We start from the raw sequence: 24,730 nt of genomic DNA on the forward strand, positions 1-24,730 counted from the left end.
TTGCTTACTCGTCATGAGGGTGGACAGGGCCTCTGGCCTCTTGCTGTGACCACACTGTCCTATTGGGGAAAAGCTGGGGAAACAGGCCTCCCGGGCATGCTCCCAGGGCTTTGCAATTACGTCACTTCTGGGAGTGATGTTGTTGCACCACCCTGGAAGCGCACCCAGGGGGGCTTATTCCCCCATTTCCCCTCCCCTTGCCAGTCAGGTGAGTGACAACAGTTAGGCAATGAACAAGGGGAGTACCAGGTCCTTTCTCTCCTGCAGGGAGAACAAGGGGACCTGGCAACCCTTGCTGCAAGTCTTGCATTCTTCTGTGCTAGATATGCCAATGTTTGTTAATGCATCTTCATTTTCTTTCCTGGTTTAGTTTACCTTATATGTTGAAATCGGTATAGTTATTTAAATGTTCAAGTAAGTAACTAAACCAAATCAATCCCTACATTTAAAGTGGCAGTACTGTATATCACAGGGAATGCAACAGGGAGCTAGAAAGGAAATGTCCAAGAAGCAAGGAGTGGAGGGAGATGTGAAGGAAGACAACTGGGAGGGAGAATAGGCAGAGAGAAGAGCTTCACCGGACAGCCGAGGAGCTGAGGAAGGATGAGGTTAACATATCTATTTGGAATCATCTTATCTGCTTGAAGATAATGCTTCTCTTCTCCTTTTCGGTCCAAACGGCAGCTGGCCAAGAAGTATGGAAACATTTACACCATATGGGTGGGGCCTCTGCTTGTGGTGGTATTTTCTGGATTTGAAGCAGTGAAAGAAATTATGGTCAAACATTCGGAATATTTTGATGAGCGACCAGTGACTCCTTTCTTTAAAACCTTAGGAAATGAAAAAGGTAAGTTCTCGTGAAGAGGAAAAGGTTTTCTTTGTTTTCCTTCCCGAGAAATCTTCAAGGAGTGTCACACAAAACACCGTTGTTCTCACCTCCCCGCTTTTCTCCTCAATGGAACTTGAAGTGGCCTGCACCATCATTCTCCCCTCCTTCATTTTAGCCTCACAACAACTCTGGGCCAAGCTACACATGACGAATGACACTTGAACAGCAAGTGTATTTCTCCCTGTTCACTTGCCCTCCACTCAGTCCACTTGCCGTTCAAGTGTCATTCGTCATGTGTAGCTTGGCCCACTGTGAAGTAGGTGAAGATAAGAGTGTACAACTGGCCCAACATTACCCAGCAAGCCTCCATAGCAGAGTACAGTTCGGGATCTCTGAGGGCCAAGCTACAAGTGACAAATGACACTTGAACGGCAAGTGTATTTCTCCCTGTTCACTTGCCCTCCACTCAATCCACTTGCCATTCAAGTGTCATTCGTCACTTGTAGCTTGGCCCTCAGATCACTGTCCAACCAGTACTCCACATACACACTACTATAATGAACTGGTCCCGGAAATTAATCAGTAGCCAGTGAAGGACCTCAGAATAACAGTAACAACATTCCCACTGGCTATCTATCTGTCTGTCTGTCTGTCTGTCTGTCTATTTATTTAAGCATTTATACTCTGCCTTTTCACACAGCTCAAGGCAGCTTACAAAGCAATTTAAAATTTCTCAGTTAAAACCAAGATAAAATCTCTTCCTGCTGTTACAACCTTGACATATCACCTTTCATTGTAAACTTCCCTAATACAGGTTTAGGGGCTTCACAGTCAGTTAAAAACCATGCGTTTAACCTCTATTTTCTAGGCAGAGAACCCTGACCCAAATATTTACCGGGTCCCCTATTTCCTCTCTCAGAGGCTCCACCAGGCATGCAGCTCATTCCCTACATTTACTTCCCCTTTCCCAGCAACTGCTCAGGACTATTGGGAACAGGGAACTCATAGTTAACTTTGCCTAATGTGTTGCCACCATTTATTTTAATTTTGGCCTGTTTGTGTTAACCAGAACATCTGACATTTGTATGTGTGTGTGTGTTTTTATTTCCCCTCAGAAAACAACTTCAAGCCAACCAGAGTTAAAACAAAAACAAGAATAAATTTTATTTGCAACATAGAACATGGGAGTGAATGATTTTAAAACTCCTAAATATACTGTGTTTAAACAGGGAATATTTCAGTGTATCAGAACAGGTTTCTAACAGCCAGCAATATCTCTGCTGCCTTCTCTTAGCAGCTCTGAAAACCTCCACCACACTAACTCTTTTCAACTGACTCCAATTGCCACTGGCCCAGCATTCCACCTGTTCTCATTGGCTGTTTCTGAGGGCAGGCAGAGCTGGAACCAGGCCTGTCTAAAAACCCCTCAGTTCAAGGTTGGTGAAGGACCTTATACCTAGCCTGAGTCAGCTGTGTCAAAGTAACTACAGGCCAAGCTACACATGACGAATGACACTTGAATGGCAAGTGGATTGAGTGGAGGGCAAGTGAACAGGGAGAAATACACTTGCCGTTCAAGTGTCATTCGTCATGTGTAGCTTGGCCCTACATTGGAATTGAAAGCCAATTTACATTGTGCATTGTTTCTCCATGTAAACTGTCCAAACCTTACTCGTGTGGTATACACTTTTACTTTAAGCCTTTAGGGGAGATATCCACGTGTAATACATTTGCATGCAAAAACTGTCATATATGATGCCATGATATGGCCATTAATCACAGGTATGTCTGCAGTGGTCTCTTTTATACCTCTCATGCAATATGACAGACTCACTTTTTAGAACTATTTTATGAACAAGTCCTACATTTCTTAGTAGTTAAAACTGGAAGTAAATGGTGCCCTTGAATGTTTGTAAGCATACAGAGAGGACCTGTTTCATAGATGTAACACTACAAGACAGTGAACAATTCTTGATCAATATTGTACTTCTTAAAGAATCAGTAATTCTGGAATGTTCAGTAGTTCAAAGGCACTGCATTTTGCACTTTTGGGCCAGTAACCTGAAACATGTTTATATTGATTGTTGTTATAATTTTTCACTATCTTCAGGTATTGGATTTTCAAACGGTCACATCTGGAAGCAACAGAGGAAGTTTGCAATACTTACCCTGCGGAAGCTGGGACTGGGGAAGAAAGGCATAGAGCACAAAATAGAAGAGGAGGCCCACCAGCTTGTTGAGACTTTTGCACGTGCAAAGGGTATGCATTACAAGGAGATTACTCTGATATTTGTTCCAATATGCAGAACTCTATGGATTCTCTTTATTTTTAAACTAGCAACAAAGCTCATTGTGGGATAAAATACAATGGGCTCTAGAAGGAGAGGGTGGGGAGGTGGGCATTCCTTCCTCCTCCATTACTGATCTCAGCCAGATGAAGGCAGGGGCGAGCGGGCATGGCCACCTCCTCTGTTCCTGATCCCGGCTGAGTGAAGAGGGGTGGGCATTGCCACCTGCTCTGCTCCTGATCCTGGCTGGATGGAGAGGGGATGGGCATTTCCATATTTTCCACTCCTGATTCCAGTTGAGTGATGGTGGGGAGTGGGCATTGCCACCTACTCCACTCCTGATCCTACCTGGGTGAAGGTGGAGGGTGGGCATTACCCCCTGCTTTGTGCCTGATCCCAGCTGGGTGAAGGTGAGCTGGGTATTGCCACCCTCTTCACTCCTGATCCCAGCTGGCTGAATGCAGGGGGGCAGGCATTGCCAGCTGCTCCCCTCCTCATCCCAGCTGTTTGAAGGGCAGGTGGGCATTGCCACCTGCTCTATAACTCATCTCAGCTGGGTGAAGGCATTGCCTCCTGCTCTGTTTATGATCCCAACTGGGTGAAGGCAGGTCATGGTGATTGCCACCTGCTCCACTCCTGATCACAGCTGGATGAAAGCAATGGATAGGCATTGCCACCTGCTCCGCTCCTGATCCCAGCTGGGTGAAGGCATTGTGTGGACATTGCCTCCTCTCTTCTGATCCCAGCTGGGTGAAGGCAGGGGCAGGCATTGCCGGCTGTTCTGCTCTGGATCCCAGCTGGATGAAGGAGGGGGCGGGCATTGCCACTTGCTCAGTGCCTGATTTTGACCAGGACTTCCTGCCACAGCATGTTTTCTGGAGGTCTGGCTGCCTCTCCTGGGCTTCCCTCCACAGCAGCGCCCTCTCGAGGCACACCAGGATAGGACGTGAGTTGTCTTGAATACGCTTAGCCTTTTATATATTAGGATTCCCTTGGAGCACAAGGAATTCTAACATTGCATTTTCAAGGTGTTCCAAATAGTTTGTTTCAAAAAAGTGTGTTGTTTTTGTTACGCTACTGACTCTATCATTCTTCTGGAATGCCAAATGGGATGTTTTGCAAGCATCCTTTCTTCCTTCCATCCATGTCTCCCCCTCTTTTCAGGCAGTTGTTTCCTAAAGAGGCTCCAATCATTTAAGAGAGATAAACCCAGACCTCAGGTGTATAATCTAAAATGACAAAACATACAGAAAAAAGGAAGGAACAGGTAGATATCAGAGATGTTTGACAGAATCAGAGAATCATAGGGTTGGAAGGGACCTCCAGGGTCATCTAGTCCAACCCCCTGCACAATGCAGGAAATTCCTATCTCCCCTTCCCCCATACACACCTAGTGACTTTTGCTCCATGCTCAAATAGTATAAACTGTTTTCATGTTACATTATCCTCATGTAGAATGGCTTTTTCTTTGCTTAAAGTATAACATGTAAATGATTTTATACAAGAACAGTGTGTCTTACATTGCAAATTTGCTACTGTAATTCACAGTGGCTAATCTTGGAAAAACCAGTATGCACGAACACTTAAAACTGCCTTATACTGAATCAGATCATTGGTCCATCAAGTTCAATATTGTCTGCTCAGACTTACAGCATCTCTCCATAGTTTTAGGTAGAGATCTTTCACATCACCTACTACCTTATCTTTTTAACTGAAAACCCTTGTGGTTGAACCTGGCACTTTCCGCATGCCAAACGCTATGTCAGATATGCCTACAAACCTATCTGCCATGAATGTGTTTTGCATACTGTACTGAACCTCTGAGAGTATATTGAGTGTATTCTGTATTCTGTACTGATTCTATGAGAGTGTGTACAATGCCTACTTGCGGTTAGACTCGTAGCTGCTTTGCTTATCTCGCAGGTGTCCACTTTCGATTTTGGAGCTGACTAGAGACTAGAGAATAGCCTTGAATACCAGCTGAGGTCTGGGAACGAAATAACTTCTTACTTTATCTCCTCTTCTCCTGTCTTGTCACCTCCTCCCCCTCCCCCTGGCTCCTTTGTGCCAGAATCCTAACCGTCCCTATCCTAAAGGCGGGAATTTCCCTATAACTAACCTAACCATCCCTACCCACGTCACTTCTGCCAATACTGTTGTCTGTGTGCACTGATAGTGAAGGATCTCTAATATAAAAACTTTAACTCTTACACGGGAGTGTTTGCAGTGAAGTACTATTGGGATCTAACTGCCAGAACCTGACACTTGGCTATGTGGCATCTGGAACAGATGCTCCAGACCCTGTCCTTGGAGGCCACAGGGTTATGTGTACATGGGTTACCACCATGCAGATGCCTTGGTTGCTGCTGCTACCTTTTCTTCAGTTGCAATAGCAGCTCAAGAGACAAGTCAGACAGATGCTACCCCACCCTACTGCCATGAAACTACCCTACTTACTCCTGCCTGCTGTTCCATACAAGGCCACCAGCCCACCAAGACCTCAGCATTTGCTCACCTCCCCCTAAATAGGCTTGCCAGATCGGGTCCAATTTAATACCGGACCCTGGGGACAATTGGGCAGGGGAGACTTACCTTTTATATGCACAGCATGCACGTGCTCCTAGAGCAGCATGATGATGTCAGTCATCATGTCAACACCTCTCCCTACTTCTGGCTGCCACTCCTTGGTGGCACCACACAGCCACAGGAAGCTGGCCTGGCACTCAGGCTGACTGGCCACTTTGCCAGCCCAGCCCAGCCCAGCCCAGCTATCAACTGCCTTCTCTCACCAGCCTCAAAAGTCATCTCGCTCACTCTCCAATGGACACCAACGATCATTGGCCCAGCATTGGCCCCACTCTCACTGTGTTCCAACGGACACCAACTGTTCCAGCTGCCATTGGTCCAGCATTCTGCCTGTGTCATGTCTGAACCCCATCCATGCCAATTTTGATTCTTATTGGCCGGCCCTGTCCATCACACAAATTTATTGAAATGTCTTTGATATTGACTGTACTGACTTATATGGTGTAATCTGCCTTGAGTCTTAGTAAGAAAGCTGGACTAATTAATTTTGCTTGCCTAACAGCATGAGTGACTACAGTGGAAATTTTTGGGTGTCCATGAAGTTATTCCCAGTACCACGTCAGGCCTCCCTGCACTGATAGAAGCAAATGTAAGAATGCTTTCCTTGGAGAAATCTCTGCTAAAAAGACTTGAGTAGAATACTGAGTAGACCTAATTAGGATTGCTCTGATAGCTTCCTTATAATATAACACTTATTACAACTGCTGAGACTGGTAGAATTTAAGTTTTATATTTTCTACATTTTTGGAATACTAATAAGTATGTTCTTTACTTGTTTTCTAATGTAAAATTAAATGGTAAGAGATTTCAGAGGCCTCACTTTCTCAGGGATCACTCCATGGTGAAATCCTACTCTCAGAATTAACCAGAGAGGTAGAAATATTATTATTATGAACATTTCATTTTTCAGGGCAGGCTCTTGACCCTTCATCACCCATCATTAATTCCATCACCAATGTGATCTGTTCTCTGACTTTTGGTCATCGATTTTCTCTCGAAGACGAAGAATTCATCAAGTTGAGAGATGCCTTCCAGGATATCGTACACTTTACCATGACCTTCTTTCATTTAGTGAGTTGCTTTTTTTTCTCCAAAGCATTCATCAGTACAATATACTCACAGACACTAACATTTAACCAAATTTCTTTTCTTATCTGGACAGGACATACATTTCTATGCCCTTGAATTTAGAGTGGGAGGCATGTGAAGGGGGGGGGGTAGGTAGATGATGGTGACTGACAAGGAGACATCAGATATTTTGTGGAGAAGTTATGAGGGATTCCTCTCATCCATTTCTGTGTACATACAGGAAGTTTTAAATCACATGAGACATACAAGTTTGGTTCCGTTCTAATGATGAAAACACCATTTAATTTAATATTCTTTTTATGTGTGTATGTATGTATGTATGAGACCCAAGGCAGATTACACAGTGCTAATCAAATAATCCACAGCTATGACATTCATTGAACAAATACAATATGGCAGGCAAGCAGGAACAAATGAGTCAGGGTACACCTACAATGGTGGAATGTTATTTCCAGTGCCCCTGAGGACTGCTCTTGCAGAGGTGGCTAGCCCCTGGTCCACTTACAGTATTCCTAGTCCATTCCCTAAAGGGATTTGTCAGAGGCTGGGGGGCAAGCAAAAGCCCCAGAGGGGCGCTCTGTGAGCCGTGACTGTGCCAGTGTCCGTAGCAACCATGCTGCTATGCCCAGAAGACTTTTAAAAAATAAAGTATTTATTTATAGTCTGTTCTTTTTTTCTTTTCTTAATTTTTTATTATTTTATTAGTGCAAAACAGAAAAAAAAAATTAAGAAGCCAACAGGGAGAGAAAAAAACCCAGTGCAGGATACAACAGTACTATTAGGAAATCTATACATAGGTATTGATAAAAGGTTTCCAAATATCTAAAAACTAGCAACAAAGCCCGTTGCGGGAAAAAAATACAAAGAGGAGGTTGGGCAAGCAGGCATTCACTCCTCCTCCGTCACTGATTCCAGCTGATGAAGGAGGGGGGTGGGCACTGTCATCTGCTCCACACCTGACCTTCCTGGTCTTGATCATGTGAAGGGATGGTGGGCTTTGATACCTGCTCCATGCCTGATAATGCCGGGTAAAGGTGGAGGCATTGGCTCCTGTTCTGCACCTGACTATGGCTGAGTGAAGGGGGGCAGGCATTGCCACCTTCTCCAAGCCTGATCCCAGCTGGGTCAAGGGAGGAACAGACATTGCCTCCTGCTCAGCTCCTTATTCTGGCAGTTTGAAGGGGGGGCAGGCATTGCTACATGTTTGGCTCCTGACTCCAGCAGGGTGAAGACAGGGCGGGCATTGCCACCTGCTCTGCTCCTTATCCCAGCTGGGTGAGGGGAAGAAAGGCATTGCCTCCTGCTCCGTGCCTGATCCCAGCCAGGTGAAGGCACGAGGTAGACATTGCCATGCAATCATGATCCGAAGTGGGTGATGGCGACGGGTGAGCATTGCCACCTTCTCTGCCACTAATACCAGCAGGATTAAGGCAGGAGAGGCCATTGCCACGTGCTCCACTCCTAATATCAGCTGGGTTGGGTGGTGGGCATTGCCACCTGCTCCGCTCCTAATGTCAGCTTGTTGAAGCCAGGAGTCAGGCATTACCACCTGCTCCCATCCTGCTCCTACAGAGAAATAGGTTGTTCCTGTAATGAACTATAATGCAAAAAGGAGGGAGGTAAATCCCACAAGGAACAAAATAATCAATTTCATGCAATTTATAATACAACAAATTAATTTATAGGTGCAATTGAAAGTGCAAAGTGCTAATCATTCATAAATATTCCAACAATATAACAGATTCATAAATATCCATTCACAAATGTCCATACCAGTCCATGCAAGACAATATTTCATATATGAGCATTCTCCAAATAGTCCACAACTTCCGGGTGAAAATCAAGGTCTGTTCACTTTCTTTCCAAAACTTCGTTCTCATACATTCATAAATATAAAATAGAAAGGCTTTCCTGCCGTGAGGTGAAGCATAGGACCAGCAGTCAACCTCACTCCTGCATAACACTCGTGGAGTGAGTTGTAAAGGCAGCAGTAAATCTCATTTCTGTGTCACCATCTCCTGTATAACACTAATGAGGTAAAATCAAAAAGAGTCCAGTAGCACCTTTAAGACTAACCAATTTTATTGTAGCATAAGCTTTCGAGAATCAAGTTCTCTTCGTCAGATGCCTGATACAGAGACTGGTATCAGCAGGGCCGGCGCGCCCATGGAGGCCAGGTAGGCGGTGGCCTCGGGCGCGTGTGCACGGGAGGGGCGCTGGAGGGGGTGTTGGGGGTGGAGGCGCGCGCAGCGAAGCTGGAGTGACTGGGCTGCCTTCAGCTACTGCTGCAGCCAGCCAGCCAGCCCCTTGCTGCCACCGCTGCCGCCACACACGCCAGCCGGGCACAGCCTCTGTGCGCCGCTCAAGTAGCGGCTCGCGGCTTCTGCGCCCAGCTGGGGCGTGCGGCGGCGGCGGCACGGAGCTGGCTGGATGGCTGCAGCAGCAGCTGTAGCCAGCCCACGCCAGCTCCGCTGCGCGCTCCTCCACCCCAGCTGGGCACAGAAACCGTGAGCTGCTGCTGGGGTGGCGCATGGAGCAGCCTCCGCGCGCCTCTCCAGCCCCGGCTCGCAGCTTCTGCGCTTGGCTGGGGCATGTGGCAGAGGCGGCACGGGGCTGCCTGGCTGGCTGCAGCTACTGCTGCAGCCAGCCACCTCAGCTCCACTGCGCACTCCTCCGCCCCGGCCGAGCGCAGAAGCCATGAGATGTCATCACGCCGCGCAGAGGCGCAAGGCACACTGCCGCAGGCACTAAAAACTCTGGCGCCGGCCCTGGGTATCAGGCATCTGACGAAGAGAACTTGATTCTCAAAAGCTTATGCTACAATAAAATTGGTTAGTCTTAAAGGTGCTACTGGACTCTTTTTGATTTTGCTACCACAGACTAACACGGCTAACTCCTCTGCACTAATGAGGTAAGTTGTAAAAGCAGCAGTCAACCTCCCTCCTGCATAACCCTCAATCTGTGGCCGGCTGCAAGCAGATTTCGCGCTTGCTTCTTCAGGAGTCTATTTCCTAAATAGAACATAAGTCCTGTCAGTTTTCCTATCATATGGATCTAATAAAAATTTTTAAAAATATTTTCTTTAAGGTACATTTATACTCACAAAACCCTTATGGGGAACTTCCCTAAGCAATTAGATCACTCATCCCGGACAAGGCGGCGGTGTTTCTTCACGCGGTTCCCTTAAATAAACAAACTTCATCTGTCTCTTAAAGATATACTGTCACATTACAGCCATCCGGTTTCCTCCACCCTGTTACAAATAGCAACTCAAAGACAATTCATTATTCAGCCCTTTTGGTTTAACTGATCCCAATCTGAAAATCCAAAATACTTCTCTTTGAAGTAGTGCTGTTTGTGTAGATTCACGATCTTTCCTATGCATAACCTCCACAACCGTCACCTTAAAGTCATTTTCTGCATGTCCCTGCTCCCTAAAATGCTGAGTCAGGGGTGCCTCCTGGATGTTGTTACGTATACGTGATATGTGTTCTAAAATGCGTACCTTAATGGGTCTTAACGTGCAACCTACGTATAGCAGTGTGCATGGGCATTCCAAAACATAAACAACCCCCTTTGTTTGACAATTCGCAAAATGTCTGATAACACATTTATTCTCACCAAACCTAAACTCTTTTCCTTCCTGGAACAGTTTACAAATTTGGCAGTGGGCACATTTATAATTTCCAGATGGTAAATTGTGCCCTCCGCTAGTGTCCCATATGTCAGCCCTAATCAAATTATTTTTCAAATTCTGTGTTCTGCGGAAGCCATTTCTAGGTTTCAATTCACAGCCTTTTATAATTTCCACAAGTTTCCAATGTTGAAAGATGATCTTTTTAATTTGATTCGCCCTTGGGGTAAAATCTAATCCCCATATAATTCTATTTTCCTGCAGGTCTCTATGTCCTTCAAATAGGGATTCTCTTTCCACTACTCTTGCTCTCTGCCAAGCAGTCTGGATCACTTCTTGTGGATAGTTCCTTCTTCTAAATTGTTTGCACAAATTAGTACCATCCCTCTCAAAGTCCCACATAGAGGAAGAGTTCCTTTTAATCCTTAACAATTGGCTGTCGGGTATATTTGCCCGTAAATGTCGCGGATGGAAGGATTTGAAATCCAGATAAGAATTCCGATCTGTTTCTTTATGGTAGGTCTTGATCCCAGTGCAGTTTCTCTCATTCTTATAAGTGACAACATCTAAAAAATTTATTTCAGATTCACTATGTTGCCACGTAAATTTCACATTGGGATCTCTGCTGTTAATCCATAAACAAAACTCTTCCACATTTCCTATATCCTTATAAATAAAGTACAGATCATCTATAAAACGGAAGTACTGTACAATGTATGTCCTGAAGGGATTAGTAGCATGTAAAATGTACTGATTTTCCCATCCTGCTCCTGGCCTGGGCTTCCCACCATGGCATGTTTCCTGGAGGGAAGCCTAGGCTCCCCTCCATGCCAGCGCCCTCTGGTGGTGCACCAGAGTATAAAATGAGTTGTCTGAAATACGTTTACTCAATTATATAGTAAGACTAGCAGTAAAGCCCATTGTGGGGAAAAATACAACGGGCTCTAGAAAGGGAAGGATGGGCAGGCAGGCTGTCCAGCATTTGCTACTCCTCTGTCACTGATTCCAGCTGGTGAAGGAGGAGGTTGGGCATTGCCATCTGCTCCACACTTGATCTGCCTGATCTCGGCCATATGAAGGGGTAGTGGGCTTTGCTACCTGCTCCGTGCCTAATCCATGTCGGGTAAAGGGGATGGGCATTGCTTCCTGTTCTGCGCCAGACTACGGCTGGGTGAAGGGGGGCAGGTATTGCCACCTGCTCCACTTTTAATACTTGCCGGATTAAGACAGTGGGTGGGCAAAACCACCTGCTCTGCTTCTGACCCCAGCTGGTGTCATGGGCTCTGATTCCTCAGAGGATGAAGACTTCATGGAGGACGACAGGGGACAGAGTTTTCCAAGCTCCTCAGGAGTCAGGCATGTGGCGGGCCAGTAGGGAGTGGAACAGCAGGAACCCTTGCCAGAGCAGGTGGAGGAATCCTTGGCAGAATCAGAGACAGAAGCTGTTCCCTTACCTGCACCAGCAGCTGAGACCAGGGCAACATCCCCACCCAGCTCCGCTGAACCTGATAAGCAGCGTAGGGTGCAGCAGCTTCTCGTTGTACAGGAAAGGAGGCAAAGTGTGAGGCTTCCGGCACTGAAACAGCGGCGTAGTGACCTTGAGTGCTAGCAGGATGCAGCACTGCTTTGGAGGTGATCGCTTTTAAGCCAGGACACCCTTTCCCTCCTTGCAGAAGCACCTGTGCAAAGACCCACCTGGCTCTACTGCGACCCAGCTCTCTGCTCTATCTGCTCTCTCCCGGCTCTGATCCTTGGACTCAGTGTCCTGGACTACGTTTTCTCCCTTGTTCCCTAGATGGCTTTGGTACACTTCAGACTCAAGTTAGGTTTGTGTCTGTTTTCCTGCCCATACTCAGCCCAGCTGGTTTAAGGTCAGGGGTGGCATTGCCACCTGCTCTGCCCCTAATAACAGCTGTGTTAAGGTGGGAGGGGGAATTCCACCTGCTCAGCTCCTAATACCAGCTGGGATGGGCTATGCTCTTGGTGGGCGTCTGGACTCTCTATAACCACCTGTGAAAAGAACATAAACAGTTATTCAAGAATCATCTGAGTACTTACCCTAGAGACTTACTTGGGGATTGTGCCCTATGGATTATATCAATTTACATGGACTAATACGTTTATACATGACAGCGACTTTAGTTTGCACTGTTTGCTGTTTGGCCAACTGATTACTGTTTGCTAATTGATTTATTGATGTTTACTTTTCATCCTATTTTTTCATTGAGTAAATTACAATTGTTGACTTTTTCTAAAATGTATGGTATTAATTAGTGTATAGCATTTGTTAATTAGTCTTTTCCCCTTCACATGTAGTTGACTCGTTGTAATCTTGTGCAGTAGTGAAGGTACCTCTGTTGAATTTGCTTGAGCAGCCAAGAGGCAGCAGAGCGAGTCGGGCACCTACCTGCCTGCCTGCCTGGCCAGCCGCTGGGACACAGTGGCGGCAGCATCTCCTGCCTTCTCCCTGGAAGTGTTGCCGGCAAGTTCAGGGGCTGCCTCGGGGCACTTCTCAGCATGCCTTTGAGCCCCTGAGCTGGCTGCTCCCTCTATGTGGGAAAGAGCTGAGCCGCCTCCGCCAGGAGCCACTGAGAGGGCACCCGGATTTGGCTCTGGCTGCAGCCACTGACCAAGGGGGCAGAGCAGCACCAGGAAGCCTCATGCACCCGGTCCTGGAAGCGGCTGTTCCGGCCTCTTTAGCTCCAGGTCGGGCCCTGCATAGAGTGCAGCCGGGAGACTCCACCTTATCCCCGCTAGGGGCGCACTCGTGCCTGCCCTCTGGGAACTGGGGTCAGTCATCCGAAACTCGTTAAGGGAATTATGTAGTAGGATATTGCAGAACCTCCTTATGGCAGTCACATGACTTTGCTTTTTTCCTTCTTGTAGCTGTATGACACTCTCCCCTGGCTCATGAAACATCTCCCAGGGCCTCACAAGAAGGTATTTGCCTCCCGTGATTTTGTACTCTCTGTTGCAAGGAAGGAGATAGAAAAGCATAAGACACATCAGGCTGTGTATGAGCCCCAGGATTTCATTGATTACTACCTACTTCAGATAGAGAAAGTAAGTACTGGCTTTGTGTTCAGCTCTTCTGAGCCAGCATTGCATCACATGCCCATAGATGATCTTGGGGCATTTTCTCCCTCCCAGCCTAATTGACTTTGTATGGCTGTTGTGAGAATAAAATGAGAGGGAACCATGTACATGGTTCGGGGTTTTTATGAGAGTGTGATAAAAATGTAATACTAAATATTTTTTTTAAAAAAATGGTTAAAGAAGCTGGGTGGATGAATATTCCTGAAGTATATTGAATATGTAGCACTGACTGTGAAGGATGGGCTATAATTTGTGAGCACAGTTCACATGCTTTTCCTGGCAACACATTGTTTCTCCATCACGTTCATTTATGTGGGGAGGAAAAGGAGAATGCCACTCAGGGGTTAATTTCGAGAACTAGTGTGGTATATTGGTTGGAGTGTTGGACTAGGATCTGGGAGACCCAGGTTCGAATCCCCACACTGCCATGAAAGCTTGATGGGTGAACTCGGACCAGTCACACACTCTCAGTCTAGCCCACCTCACAGGGTTGTTGTGAAGATAAATGCAGGCAAGGAGAATAATGTCAATCACTTTGGTCCCCACTGGAGAGAAAGAGGGGGTATAAATGATGTAAACAGAGAAAGAAAGTAATGAAATTAGAAATATTGACTCCTCAACCTCTCTGTAATCTGTCATATTATTGGAGGGGAGGCTGGTTGCAGTTACGATGAACCAGGCCCCCTCCATTAGGTCTTTACACAGAAAGTGACGTGATTGGCCACATGCAACTTGTCTCTCCCTCTTTTGTTAGCTAGCACAGCAATATCGTCACAAGTAGAACTTGCATTGGCTTTGCAACTTGGCCCCAAACCCCCCTGCAGTTGCATGAGTAAAATGCTGGAAGAAGCTTTGTGGAGGGATAATTTAAATATTTTAAGAACATGCATTCAAAAACAAAGCACACTTTTTCATAATATCTGGTTTCCATTGAGCCAAGCCAAGGGTTGCCAACCTGTGATTTCCCCAGAATTCCTGCCGACCTGTAATTTCCCCAGAATTCCAGGTGATGTCCAAATTAGAGATATCACTTCTTCTGGAGGAAATGGCAATTTTGGAGGTCAGGCTGTATGGAATCATATCCTGGTTGAATTCCCTCCTCCACAAGCTCTGCCCTCCCCAGGCTCCACCCCAGGAATTTCCCAAGACAGAGCTGGCAACCCTAGATGAACCATGAATTTGGAGTAGAGGTGGGCGCGAACAGCATTACGAATGGAAAAAGACTACGAACAGCGCGATCGGCTGTTTATGAGCAAACTATTCATGCGGTGACATTTTAAGTGAACAAGTGGTCGTTGTAAGCCTTGTTTGTGCATTTGTACGCTGTTCAGGAAGCCAGACAGTCAGGCACCTTCAATCAATTCCCTTGGCAAAGGAGGCAGGGACTGCCTGAACTCTGTCTGCACTCCCACCACCGCCTCCCTGAGCCCCCCAGGCCTGGCTGCCGCCCACACGCCCCCCCTTACTTCTTTCTGGAAAGTAGCCTCTGGGAGGCCTGGTGGATGGGCAATGGGGGGCCGCTGATGAGCAGCCCAACCCCCACCTTCTAGAGGGGAGGCAGCCCACCATGGGAGTCCTCCACTTGTAAATGGGGCCAAAGTCAGCTGATGGCTCCAATTTTATTGAATGGGAGTTTCCTGGGGGCATCAGATTTGGGAATGTATAACTCCAAGATCTGTGTTGCAATCTTGACCAAACTTGGGTGATGGCTGGAGGAGAGCCTGTTGAACACTCCTTGTAAATATGGGCTCTCTAAGTTTGAAGGGGTCCGTTCTGGCCCTGACGAACGATGAACAACGAACATGTTAGTTAACGGGAAAAGTACGCTTCTGCTCATTTGTTCATGTTCGATGGCGGCAACTAACAATGAACAGCATGCTCTTTTTTTTTCTTGTTCATGCCCATGTCTAGTTTGGAGACATGGTGTCCTCACCATTTAAACACTCAGGATCCTGCGAACCAGGAGAAGGCAGGGGGAATTTCATTTCTACAACATGTTGGGATATGTAACTTCAGGCCAGGCCTGTGTAGACTTGGACTGCCTTGGTCCTTGAAAAGAAAAAGGACCTAAAAGCAAAATCACTTCATAAGAAAAGAAAGATGAAGCAAAAGAAAAATTGCTTTGTCATATGCATTTTGATGGCAACTCAGCCCGAATCTCTGGATGACTTCTCCCAATGGCTTTACACAGATGTTGAAAAGCATGGGGGGGCAGAAGTAATTCTGAGTGGGTGTGACTGGCCCAAGGTCATCCTTTGAAGTCAGAATGGAGATTTAAAGCTGTGATTTTCCAGGTTCTAGTCAGATATTTTAAACACTATACCACCCTGGCTCGTTCAATGAGACGTCGTTTAAAACACACAGTTTGCGGATTTACTGCAAAAAATGCTCCTATAGTCACTTAAAGCTACTCCTGTGTCAACTGTAACCATTTCAGAAACATTTCAAAATGGGACAAAATGGTAATGATGAATCATCACAAAGAACCAAGGCAGTTGTCAGCACAGATGATTAGCTTTGTGTGTGTTTGCGTGTGCATGCATGTGTGCGCTCAAGCGTGTATGGGTGTGTCTGCATGCATGCATGCTGAGACACAGAGGAAGAATTTCTGGCCTAAAGTGTATCTGGAATTTGGAGAACACATAGGGATAATAAAAGATTGTGTGTAAAGTTGCCAAGGTGATAGTTTCAACATTCCAGATCTGGCAAATGTGTCTTTGGGTAGAGATAGGATAGTTATACCATATTAACCAAGAGGAATACCCAAGTCACAAACTCCTTAATTAGTTTCATCTTAACTTCTGTTTCTTTGGTCCATCACATACAATTCTAGATTTGTGGCTGCAAAGAGAGTTGAGATCTATTTCATTGTTCAGATTGTTCAGTCTCCAGTATTTTCAGTATTTACAGTTTTCGGGAACTTTGAAAAGTGCTTTGAGATATGAATGGCAAAATGCTTAGCATTCAATATTTTACTTTTCCCATTATCGATAACAGAGCAAGAAAGATCCCAACTCCTCCTACAATGAAGAGAACCTGTCCCAGTGCATTTTTGACTTATTTGGTGCCGGAACAGAAACAGTCACCAGCACGCTTCTCTGGGCACTAGTCCTCATGGCGAATCATCCAGATATCCAAGGTGAGAGACTGTTGTGCGATGTAAACAAAGCCCCTTTGCTATTTACAGAGAAGATGCTAACTTTGGCTTTTTCTAATGCAATGGATTGCATACTAGATTGCTGACACAGTCACACACATATCTAATGTGACTCTAAAATGAGAACGTCTGGAGATGCCACATGCACACACATGCTCCAGCCCTAGTCAAACCGCCTAGGTGAATGCTCAAGTCCTCCAAAGACCCTGCAAGTTTCAGGGAGATTGGACCCTGGGGAGGCCATGATCCATGTGTTTCTGCAATGGGAGTCATTGTTTCCCTAAAATAGAAACAAATGGAGTGGCTGGGAGCACCTTATTTGGGGGGGGGGCATAAAATGGCTCCCCAAGGTCCAATCTCTCTGAAACTTGGGGGACTTTAGAGGACTGTTAGGAGTAGGTGCCTTGAAAATTTGGTGGATTTTTCTTGCAAAATGCCACTCCCGTCCCCTAGTTAACTCTCCTAGGTGTCTGTCAAATTTAATTATCACCTTTGGGCTCCTTTCCTCAGTTCTTGCAACTCAGCTGACGTTCCGACTTCTTTAAAGGAATGACATGGAATAATTTTATTTATAATCCATCTTTTTCAACGTTTACTTAGTGCAGTGTCCAAAGTAAATCTTTAATTTTATTCCCCTTAGGAAAAGTCCAGAAGGAGATAGATGACGTTTGGGGTTCCTCTCGGTCATTCTCCTACCAGGACTGGAAGAAACTGCCCTACACCAGGGCTGTGATTCACGAGATCCTGCGTTTCAAATATATCTTATTGTTTGGGATCCCCCACCAATGTGCAAAGGATGTGAACATTATGGGGTTTCTCATCCCTAAGGTAATAGAAGATTCCTCTCCTGTATCATACGTAAATTAAGCACCACATAATAGCACTTGACTGATAAAATTGCTAATATTTCAGTTGACATTCAGACCAACCTTGTTCAATAAGGCACAGTTTTTGTCAAACAGAGCCTCTCTTTTAATCATTTTGAAGATTTTCATATATAAGTACAAAAGAGGTTTGCAGTTGTGCAGTGCCAGCATTTAGCCTGGTGGCTGCGTAACTCCTGATCATCACGCTCGATTCCTGGGACCAGGGCGCGTTGTTGACTCTCTCTGTTTGAGAGCCTTACAGTACGTATCCTCCCCAAGTCCACTGTAGGTCCTGATGACCAGTGTGTATTCTGGTTGACTACAACGACAAGCACAACACATAGGGAGAGGGGGCTTAAGCTCCACCTGTGGCATTTTCCTCACTTGAAATGATCCTGGGGAGCTCTTCTTTGCCCTGGTGGGGAAACTTACATACAGCATTCAGTGCATTCAAGGTTTTCCAGTGGGATAAAAAGTGTTTCCATGGGGTTGTTTTGGCCCAGGAAAACAACAGCCGTGGGGGATCCCCCATATATGCTTGAGATCTAAGTTCCCAGCCCAGAACTTGCAGTGCTTTCTCATCTCCAGGTCCCATGGTGGACCTGCAAGAATGCAAGGAAAGTGCAATTTAGAATATTTAGAACCAGCTGCAACAGCTTCCCTGACTGGCAGCTGCTCCAAGACAGCAGCAGCAGCCAAGATTCCTTCAAAAGCTGGAAAGGCCTTTGAAGGGCCAGTGGCCAAGCAGTGGCCTTGGAAAGGCCAGTGGGAAAGGGACTGAAAATACCAGACATGTGGAGGGGAGGGGAGAGGAGGAAGGGGAAAGCAATGAAGGTGAGGGAGCAGCACAGCAAGCAGCACAGCAAGCAGGGCTTGTTGCCGTGGAATAAGAGGGACTTAATCAGGGGACCAGCACCACTTGCAGGCCAGGCCCACAGTGCCCTACCTCTCTGCTCCCCATAGAGGGCCACATCCCCACAAGGACTGGGCTAACCAGGCTGGCTGCCCACCACTGGCCCCTGGCTATGCGGCACTGCCAGTGAGAAACTTGGGGGCTGTGGCCTGGTACGATGACATCAGAAAGTGATGTCATTGCACCAGGTCCAGAAGTGAGTACTGGTGGCCCCGTCTCCCCGGGATCTGTGTTTTTGGGGGGAAACCTCCTGGCAACTCTACCTGTAGGAGTTGCCTAGGCCCACACCCCATAGTACTGATGGTGTGATCTCATGAGACTTTGCGAAATGTCAGTTGTCATTCTGTTTTGGATGAATTTTAACCCACCATTTATTTTTTACATTTTAGATTTTTGTGCAAAACTAGGGGTTTCTGAGGTAATATATGTCTCTCTGCACACTGGACAGATGTTTTTTTAAATACACATTCTGCAGTTTAGCATCATTATATATTATATGTATAAAACATTAGTACCAGCTAATGAGGGGGAAAAATGATGCTCTGGATACATACTAATCCAACAGTTTCTTCCTTTCAGGGGGCAACAGTTTTTCCAGATTTCCGCTCTGTTCTTCTTGAACCGAAGCACTGGGAAACTCCTCAAGAGTTCAATCCAAATAATTTTTTGGACAAGGAGGGCAAGTTTGTGGAGAAAGAAGAATTCCTTGCATTTGGAGCAGGTAAATGAAGTTCTACCTACCTACCTACCTACCCACCCACCTACCTATTGGTGGCGCTGTCCCCAGTCAGTTTCTAGTGATGTGCCAACCCAGCAATCTAAAAGGGTTCTGGAAAACTGTGACTCAATGGGACTGTCAATGAACATCACAACAGGGTATGAACTGCAAAATGTGCAGAGATTTGAAAGCAAGCAGAAATCCAACATAGAGCTGAAACAATGCTGAAAGAAAGCATAATAAATTAAACGCGGCATATTAAAGAGGGCAGAAACGATCCACCAGAAACATACAGACAGCAACAGACAGTCTACATTGGTATAATCTACAGTCCCTATCTCTTTACCAATGCCTCTCTGATCCATTGCCTTACAATATAACCCTCCAACTTGTGTAAAAAAGCCCTCCTGAATAATTCAGTTTTGCATGGTTTGCGGAAGGCCAGGAGTGCGGAAGTCCTCTAACCTCTTCAGGTAGTCTGTTCTACAAGATGGAGAACACAATAGAGAATGCACAATAGAGAATGTTTGGACAGTCGTTGATTTTGCCCATTTGCAGAGTGATAATAATAACAACAATAATGATGACATTTAATTTATATACCACCCTTCAGGACAACTTAACACCCACTCAGAGCGGTTTACAAAGTATGTTATTACTATCCCTACAACAATCACCCTGTGAGGTGGGTGGGGCTGAGAGAGCTCTGGCAGAGCTGTGACTGTGAGCTGTGATCACCTAGCTGGCTTCAGGCAAAGGAGTGGGGAAATCAAACCTAGTTATCCAGATTAGAGTCCCACCAATTTTAACCGCTACACCAAATGGGCTCTCGCATCAAACTGGCTCTTGCAGAAGGCTTTGTTTAGATGAGTGCCCCTGCCATGGTGGAGCATAGGGAGAGACCTCTCAGATTTGAAGGCTGTGAAGGGATTTGAATGTGATAGCCAATACCTTGAATTGAGCCTGGTAATTGCTGGGGTGTCAATGGAGTGATTATGAACATCAATCTAAGTCTAAATTAGTTGTTAGGGAAATATTCAATGGAGAGTAGGTAGAGTAGATTATAACTCACTTGCTGATGATTTCCATATTTTCTCTGCAGGGGGCCGGGCATGTCTTGGGGAGCAGCTGGCAAAAATCGAGCTCTTCATCTTCTTCACCAACCTGTTGAGGACATTCACCTTTCAGCCACCAGAAGGAGTGAAAAAAATCAGTGAAGACCCTGTAGTACGATTGGTCATCCCTTCCCAGCCTTTTAAGATCTGTGCTGTTCCCCGCAGTAGTGGATCATAAGGCACAAACATATTTAGAGAAGCTTATTTATTACTCTCCATTCCATCCTATTTCATTGAAAGATCATCTAACATTCTGCTTCAGGTAGGTAGCCGTGTTGGTCTGCAGTGGAACAGCCGGATTTTGGTCCAGTGGTATCTTAGAGACCAGCACATTTTTCAGGATATAAGCTTTTGAAAGTCAGAGCTCCCCTCTTGGGATACCTGGGACCCTAACATTCTGCTGATCCTTGTGAAGCCCATTCATTCTGTCCTTTAGTTTCTTCATTTGATGAGAGCTATTCAGAGAAGAAATACCGATCTATGTTGTTGTTCACTGTTTGCTTATTATCACCTAATATATGCAATATAGTTTGCTGATTCTGCAGAAAAGCTCAATAAAGAATGATTGCCTTGTACAAACTAAACGTTTCTTATTATATCTATGTGTCCTTGAAGGACAAAATGCGTTCACTGAATAAACTCTGTGGCAAGTAACCTTTATCAGCTCGTTGTCCATTCTCTATGCTTTTTGATGCGACAGGTCTGATTCTGAAAATGATTGTGTTAAAAAAGCAAATGTACACGCTGAGAAGGACTTTCATGTCAGTGCGTCTATGATTCTGATAAGTCAAAGGAGGAAAGAAAGTAACAGAGTGCTGATGAAATTTGCAAAGTTTAGGAAAACGGAGGTGGGCGAAAGCTGCCATTTTGTGTTGCTTTGGTTGATTTTTATTTGAAGTGATATGGAAATGCACATACTTAGACCTCTGTTGGGTCAATTAACTTAACAATGGTGTCACATTTAAAGTAACCAAGTGCTTTATTAACTGTTTGCTTCCACCCACATCCTCTTTTGCAACAGGAAGAAGACTTTACACTGACAAAGCCATGCATAGGATTTGGCCCATATTTTCTTCAAACCATCAGGACACTTAATGCATCACCTAAGGCTCAAATTGTGGCAAATGGCTCAATATCAGAAGAGTTCAGGCTAACAAGGGGTACACACCAGGGCTGTCCTCTGTCTCCTTTGCTTTTTGCCATGTCGATTGAGCCACTAGCTGAATCAAATAGAAACAATAGAGAGATTACAGGAGTTCTCATCAACAAACAGGAATATAAGCTCAGTTTGTTTGCTGATGATATGGCAATTTATGTCACCAATCCAACTAAATTGCTTCCAGTCTTGGAACATTCCTTATCAGAGTTTAGTCAAGTATCTGGTTTCAAAATCAATTTTACTAAATCTGAGCTTTCCCCCATAGTCATCCCTCCAGTACAAGCTAAGGTCTTATGTGAAGTAACACCATACACTTGGATAAAGACTGAGTAGAAATATCTGGGAATTAGTATCCCTGTTTGCTTGGAGGATCTGAAAGAACACAATGATAAAGAATTGAATAGGAAAATTAGTTCCATCCTCCGGGAATGCCAAAAATTAAATTTGAATCGGAATGAAAAAATTAACCTGATCAAATCATTCGCCCTCCCTCTTTATCTATTTTACTTTAGAATGCTCCCAGTTCTCTTGACAGACAGGGAACTTGGAAGGTGGCAAACTAACTTAAACAGCTTCATTTGGGATTATAAAAAACCCAGGGTTAATTTGCAAACCATGAGTAGGAACATAAAAAGAGGAGGACTGGCGATTCCGATTTTACGTAACTATTACTTATCTTTATACTTGGCCAATCTGCTTTCGCTGACAAGTCATTATGAGCAAATTCAGTGGGTTGACATTGAAAGATTTTATTTTATTTATTTATTTTATCATATTTATATTCCGCCCTCCCCGCAAGCAGGCTCAGGGAGGATTATGACCCGTGGCACCTCTCAGGTGTAATTTGGAACAGCCCTACAGAACATCCAGTCCCCAGCATTAGTAATGAGATGAGCTTGGCTACAATAAAAGTATAGGACAAGGAGAGGAAGTAGCTAGCACTCAATTTATCACCTTTAGCTTCCTTCCTTGAGCAAAGTTGGTTTCAACCAGCATTACATCCCCAAAGCTATGATTTATGGAGGGAAGCTCATAAATCTAAATTAACCGATGTGATCAAAAAAGGACAGCTCTTAGAAAAGTCAAAATCGGAGGAAGACTCTCAGACCAGGTTCCCCTGGTTCCAATATCTGCAAATCAAACATCTGTCAGAAAGTGAGGAAGTCAGAGGGGCTTTCAAAACCAGATTTTGAGTTAATCTTGGATCGAAAATGCATACAGCATAAAGGCCTCAATTCCAAGCTCTACCAAATCATTAATGAAAGAGGGGGAGAGACCCCTCTGAAATATCAGATCTACTGGGAAAAGACATGTGGCTGAAAAATATCAGACGTCCAATGGAACACAATCTGGAAAACCAGAACCCTAAACACTAGATCTATCAATAATCGGACTCTCAATTTTAAAATAATGTCCAGATGGTATAGGTCCCCAACTCAACTACACATGATTAATCAGAGTTACAATCCCCTTTGCTAGAAGGGATGTAGCTCAAATGGAGGCTATTTTCATTGCTGGTGGTCCTGTCCCATCATACAAACATTTTGGGAAAAAATCTTTATTCATATATTCAAAATTACAGGATACAGGTTCCCTCCACAACCGGAGACAGTTTTGCTAGGTCTTTGGGAAGACACTTCTGTTCCCTCTATTAGGAAAGAATTAATATTTTTCTTCCTAGCAGCAGCCAAGTCAGTATTGGTTTCTTATTGGAACAAGCCATGTCTGCCACCAATTACGATGTGGTACAATAGATTGTGGTTTTTTTTTTTCTAATGGAGAAGATTGCTGGTCATTTATGATCAATTGATAACCCAAACTTCCGATTCAGACCAGTCACAACTATCTAATGCAGTAATTTGCAATATACTATCTAATCTTTAGATTTTAAGGTTTAAGAAGCTGTTATATTTGTTATATTACCTGTTGCACTACTGATGCTGCTTACGTTGTTCCTGATCAAAAGGTTGTCCTGTTGATATATACTGTCATTGTCCTTTGACATATTATAAAAGATGCTGGGGTTTATGTTTGGTTGTTACAAAATTTGAAAATAATTTTTTTTTAAAAAAAAATGAAGTCATAGAAAAAAGCACTCCAGAAGACAGCTAGAGTATTGTTTCACACAGAGATCAGAGAAAACTGAAAAAGTGTTATAGATGGCATTTGATATCAGTGAGATTAGCCTAAACTTCAGGTGAATCAGAGTTAAATTGTGTTGGCAGATAAGGATAAATGGATTACAATGCAAGTGGCAATGTTTGTAACATGGATAAACAAAATACAGTTAAGACTATTGAAGTAAGTTTTATTTATTTAAAGGCATTACTAATAAGTTTTTATTAGTAAGATTTATTATATTATATTTTATGCTGCTATGGATTTTATAGATTTAGAGTTTTAGATGGAGGTTTGTTAACTTTTGTTTAAATTCTATGATGTAGTAATTTAGTACTAATATTATTGTATTTTTCTTGTTATTTGCTATGGCTGTGCTGAAGCAATAAAGCATTCTGACTCAGAGTTAAGTTGGAAGTGCGGGGATATTTTCATTATAGAGGTCTTCTACATTGGTACAAAAATTCTGGAACAGGTTCATAAAGAAATAGACAGTATTTTGAAATATATTTTTAATATAACATCAAAGACTTTTAGGTGAACTACCACCTAGAAATGGAAGACATCAGAGAAAACATCACAGTTGGTTATGGTGGCTAAGATGACTTTAGCTCAAAACTGGAAACAAGTAATTTCATCTTTGAGGAAATGGTTGAACAAAGTCTATTATATGTGGACTATGAACAAGGTTACAATCTATAAATATATATGGACATGGAAATTATGGTCACTTTCAAAATTTGTAGACATCTAGTCTCCGTTTGGCAAATACTAGAATTATCATAACATATATTGTGATGTGGAAAGGATACTAGCAGGGGTCATTTCGTAGAAAAAGAGCTGGAGGAACACATTAGCATAACTCATTAGCATAGCTTATTAGCATAAGCTACATCCTTTGACATCACCGGAAGCGTGCCATTAGCACAACTGATTTGCATATGCCACACCCCTTTACAGCTCCAGTCCTGGCTGTTTTGGGCCCGATCCTGGCTATTTTGGGCCCGATCGCAGCAGAAATGGGCCCCAAATGGCTGAAAGTGGCCATTTTGTGCCCGTTTGGGCCCAGATCGGGACTGAAACAGCCAGGACCGGATCAGTGCCAGGCAGGGGAGGGTTCCTCCACCCGGCACTGACCTGATCCAGGCCATTTTAGCCCCAA

The 24,730-nt window shown here is 44.6% G+C and overlaps 1 protein-coding gene across 1 annotated transcript in view; it reads left to right on the top strand.

The window, feature by feature from the left end:
• Positions 1 to 20,928, top strand: part of LOC129332788 (cytochrome P450 2J4-like) — a 36,865-nt gene extending 15,937 nt beyond the window's left edge. The window contains exons 2-9 of the mRNA XM_054984039.1: positions 685 to 847; positions 2,940 to 3,089; positions 6,614 to 6,774; positions 13,313 to 13,489; positions 16,520 to 16,661; positions 17,320 to 17,507; positions 19,038 to 19,179; positions 20,279 to 20,928. Of these exons, the coding sequence (XP_054840014.1) occupies positions 685 to 847; positions 2,940 to 3,089; positions 6,614 to 6,774; positions 13,313 to 13,489; positions 16,520 to 16,661; positions 17,320 to 17,507; positions 19,038 to 19,179; positions 20,279 to 20,469 (1,314 nt within the window). The 3' untranslated portion in view covers positions 20,470 to 20,928. The remainder of the gene's footprint in view (positions 1 to 684; positions 848 to 2,939; positions 3,090 to 6,613; positions 6,775 to 13,312; positions 13,490 to 16,519; positions 16,662 to 17,319; positions 17,508 to 19,037; positions 19,180 to 20,278) is intronic.
• Positions 20,929 to 24,730: the final 3,802 nt, after the last annotated feature.

The sequence above is a fragment of the Eublepharis macularius genome, chromosome 6 (genome assembly GCF_028583425.1).
Source record: "Eublepharis macularius isolate TG4126 chromosome 6, MPM_Emac_v1.0, whole genome shotgun sequence".
Taxonomy (NCBI): Eukaryota; Metazoa; Chordata; class Lepidosauria; order Squamata; family Eublepharidae; genus Eublepharis; species Eublepharis macularius.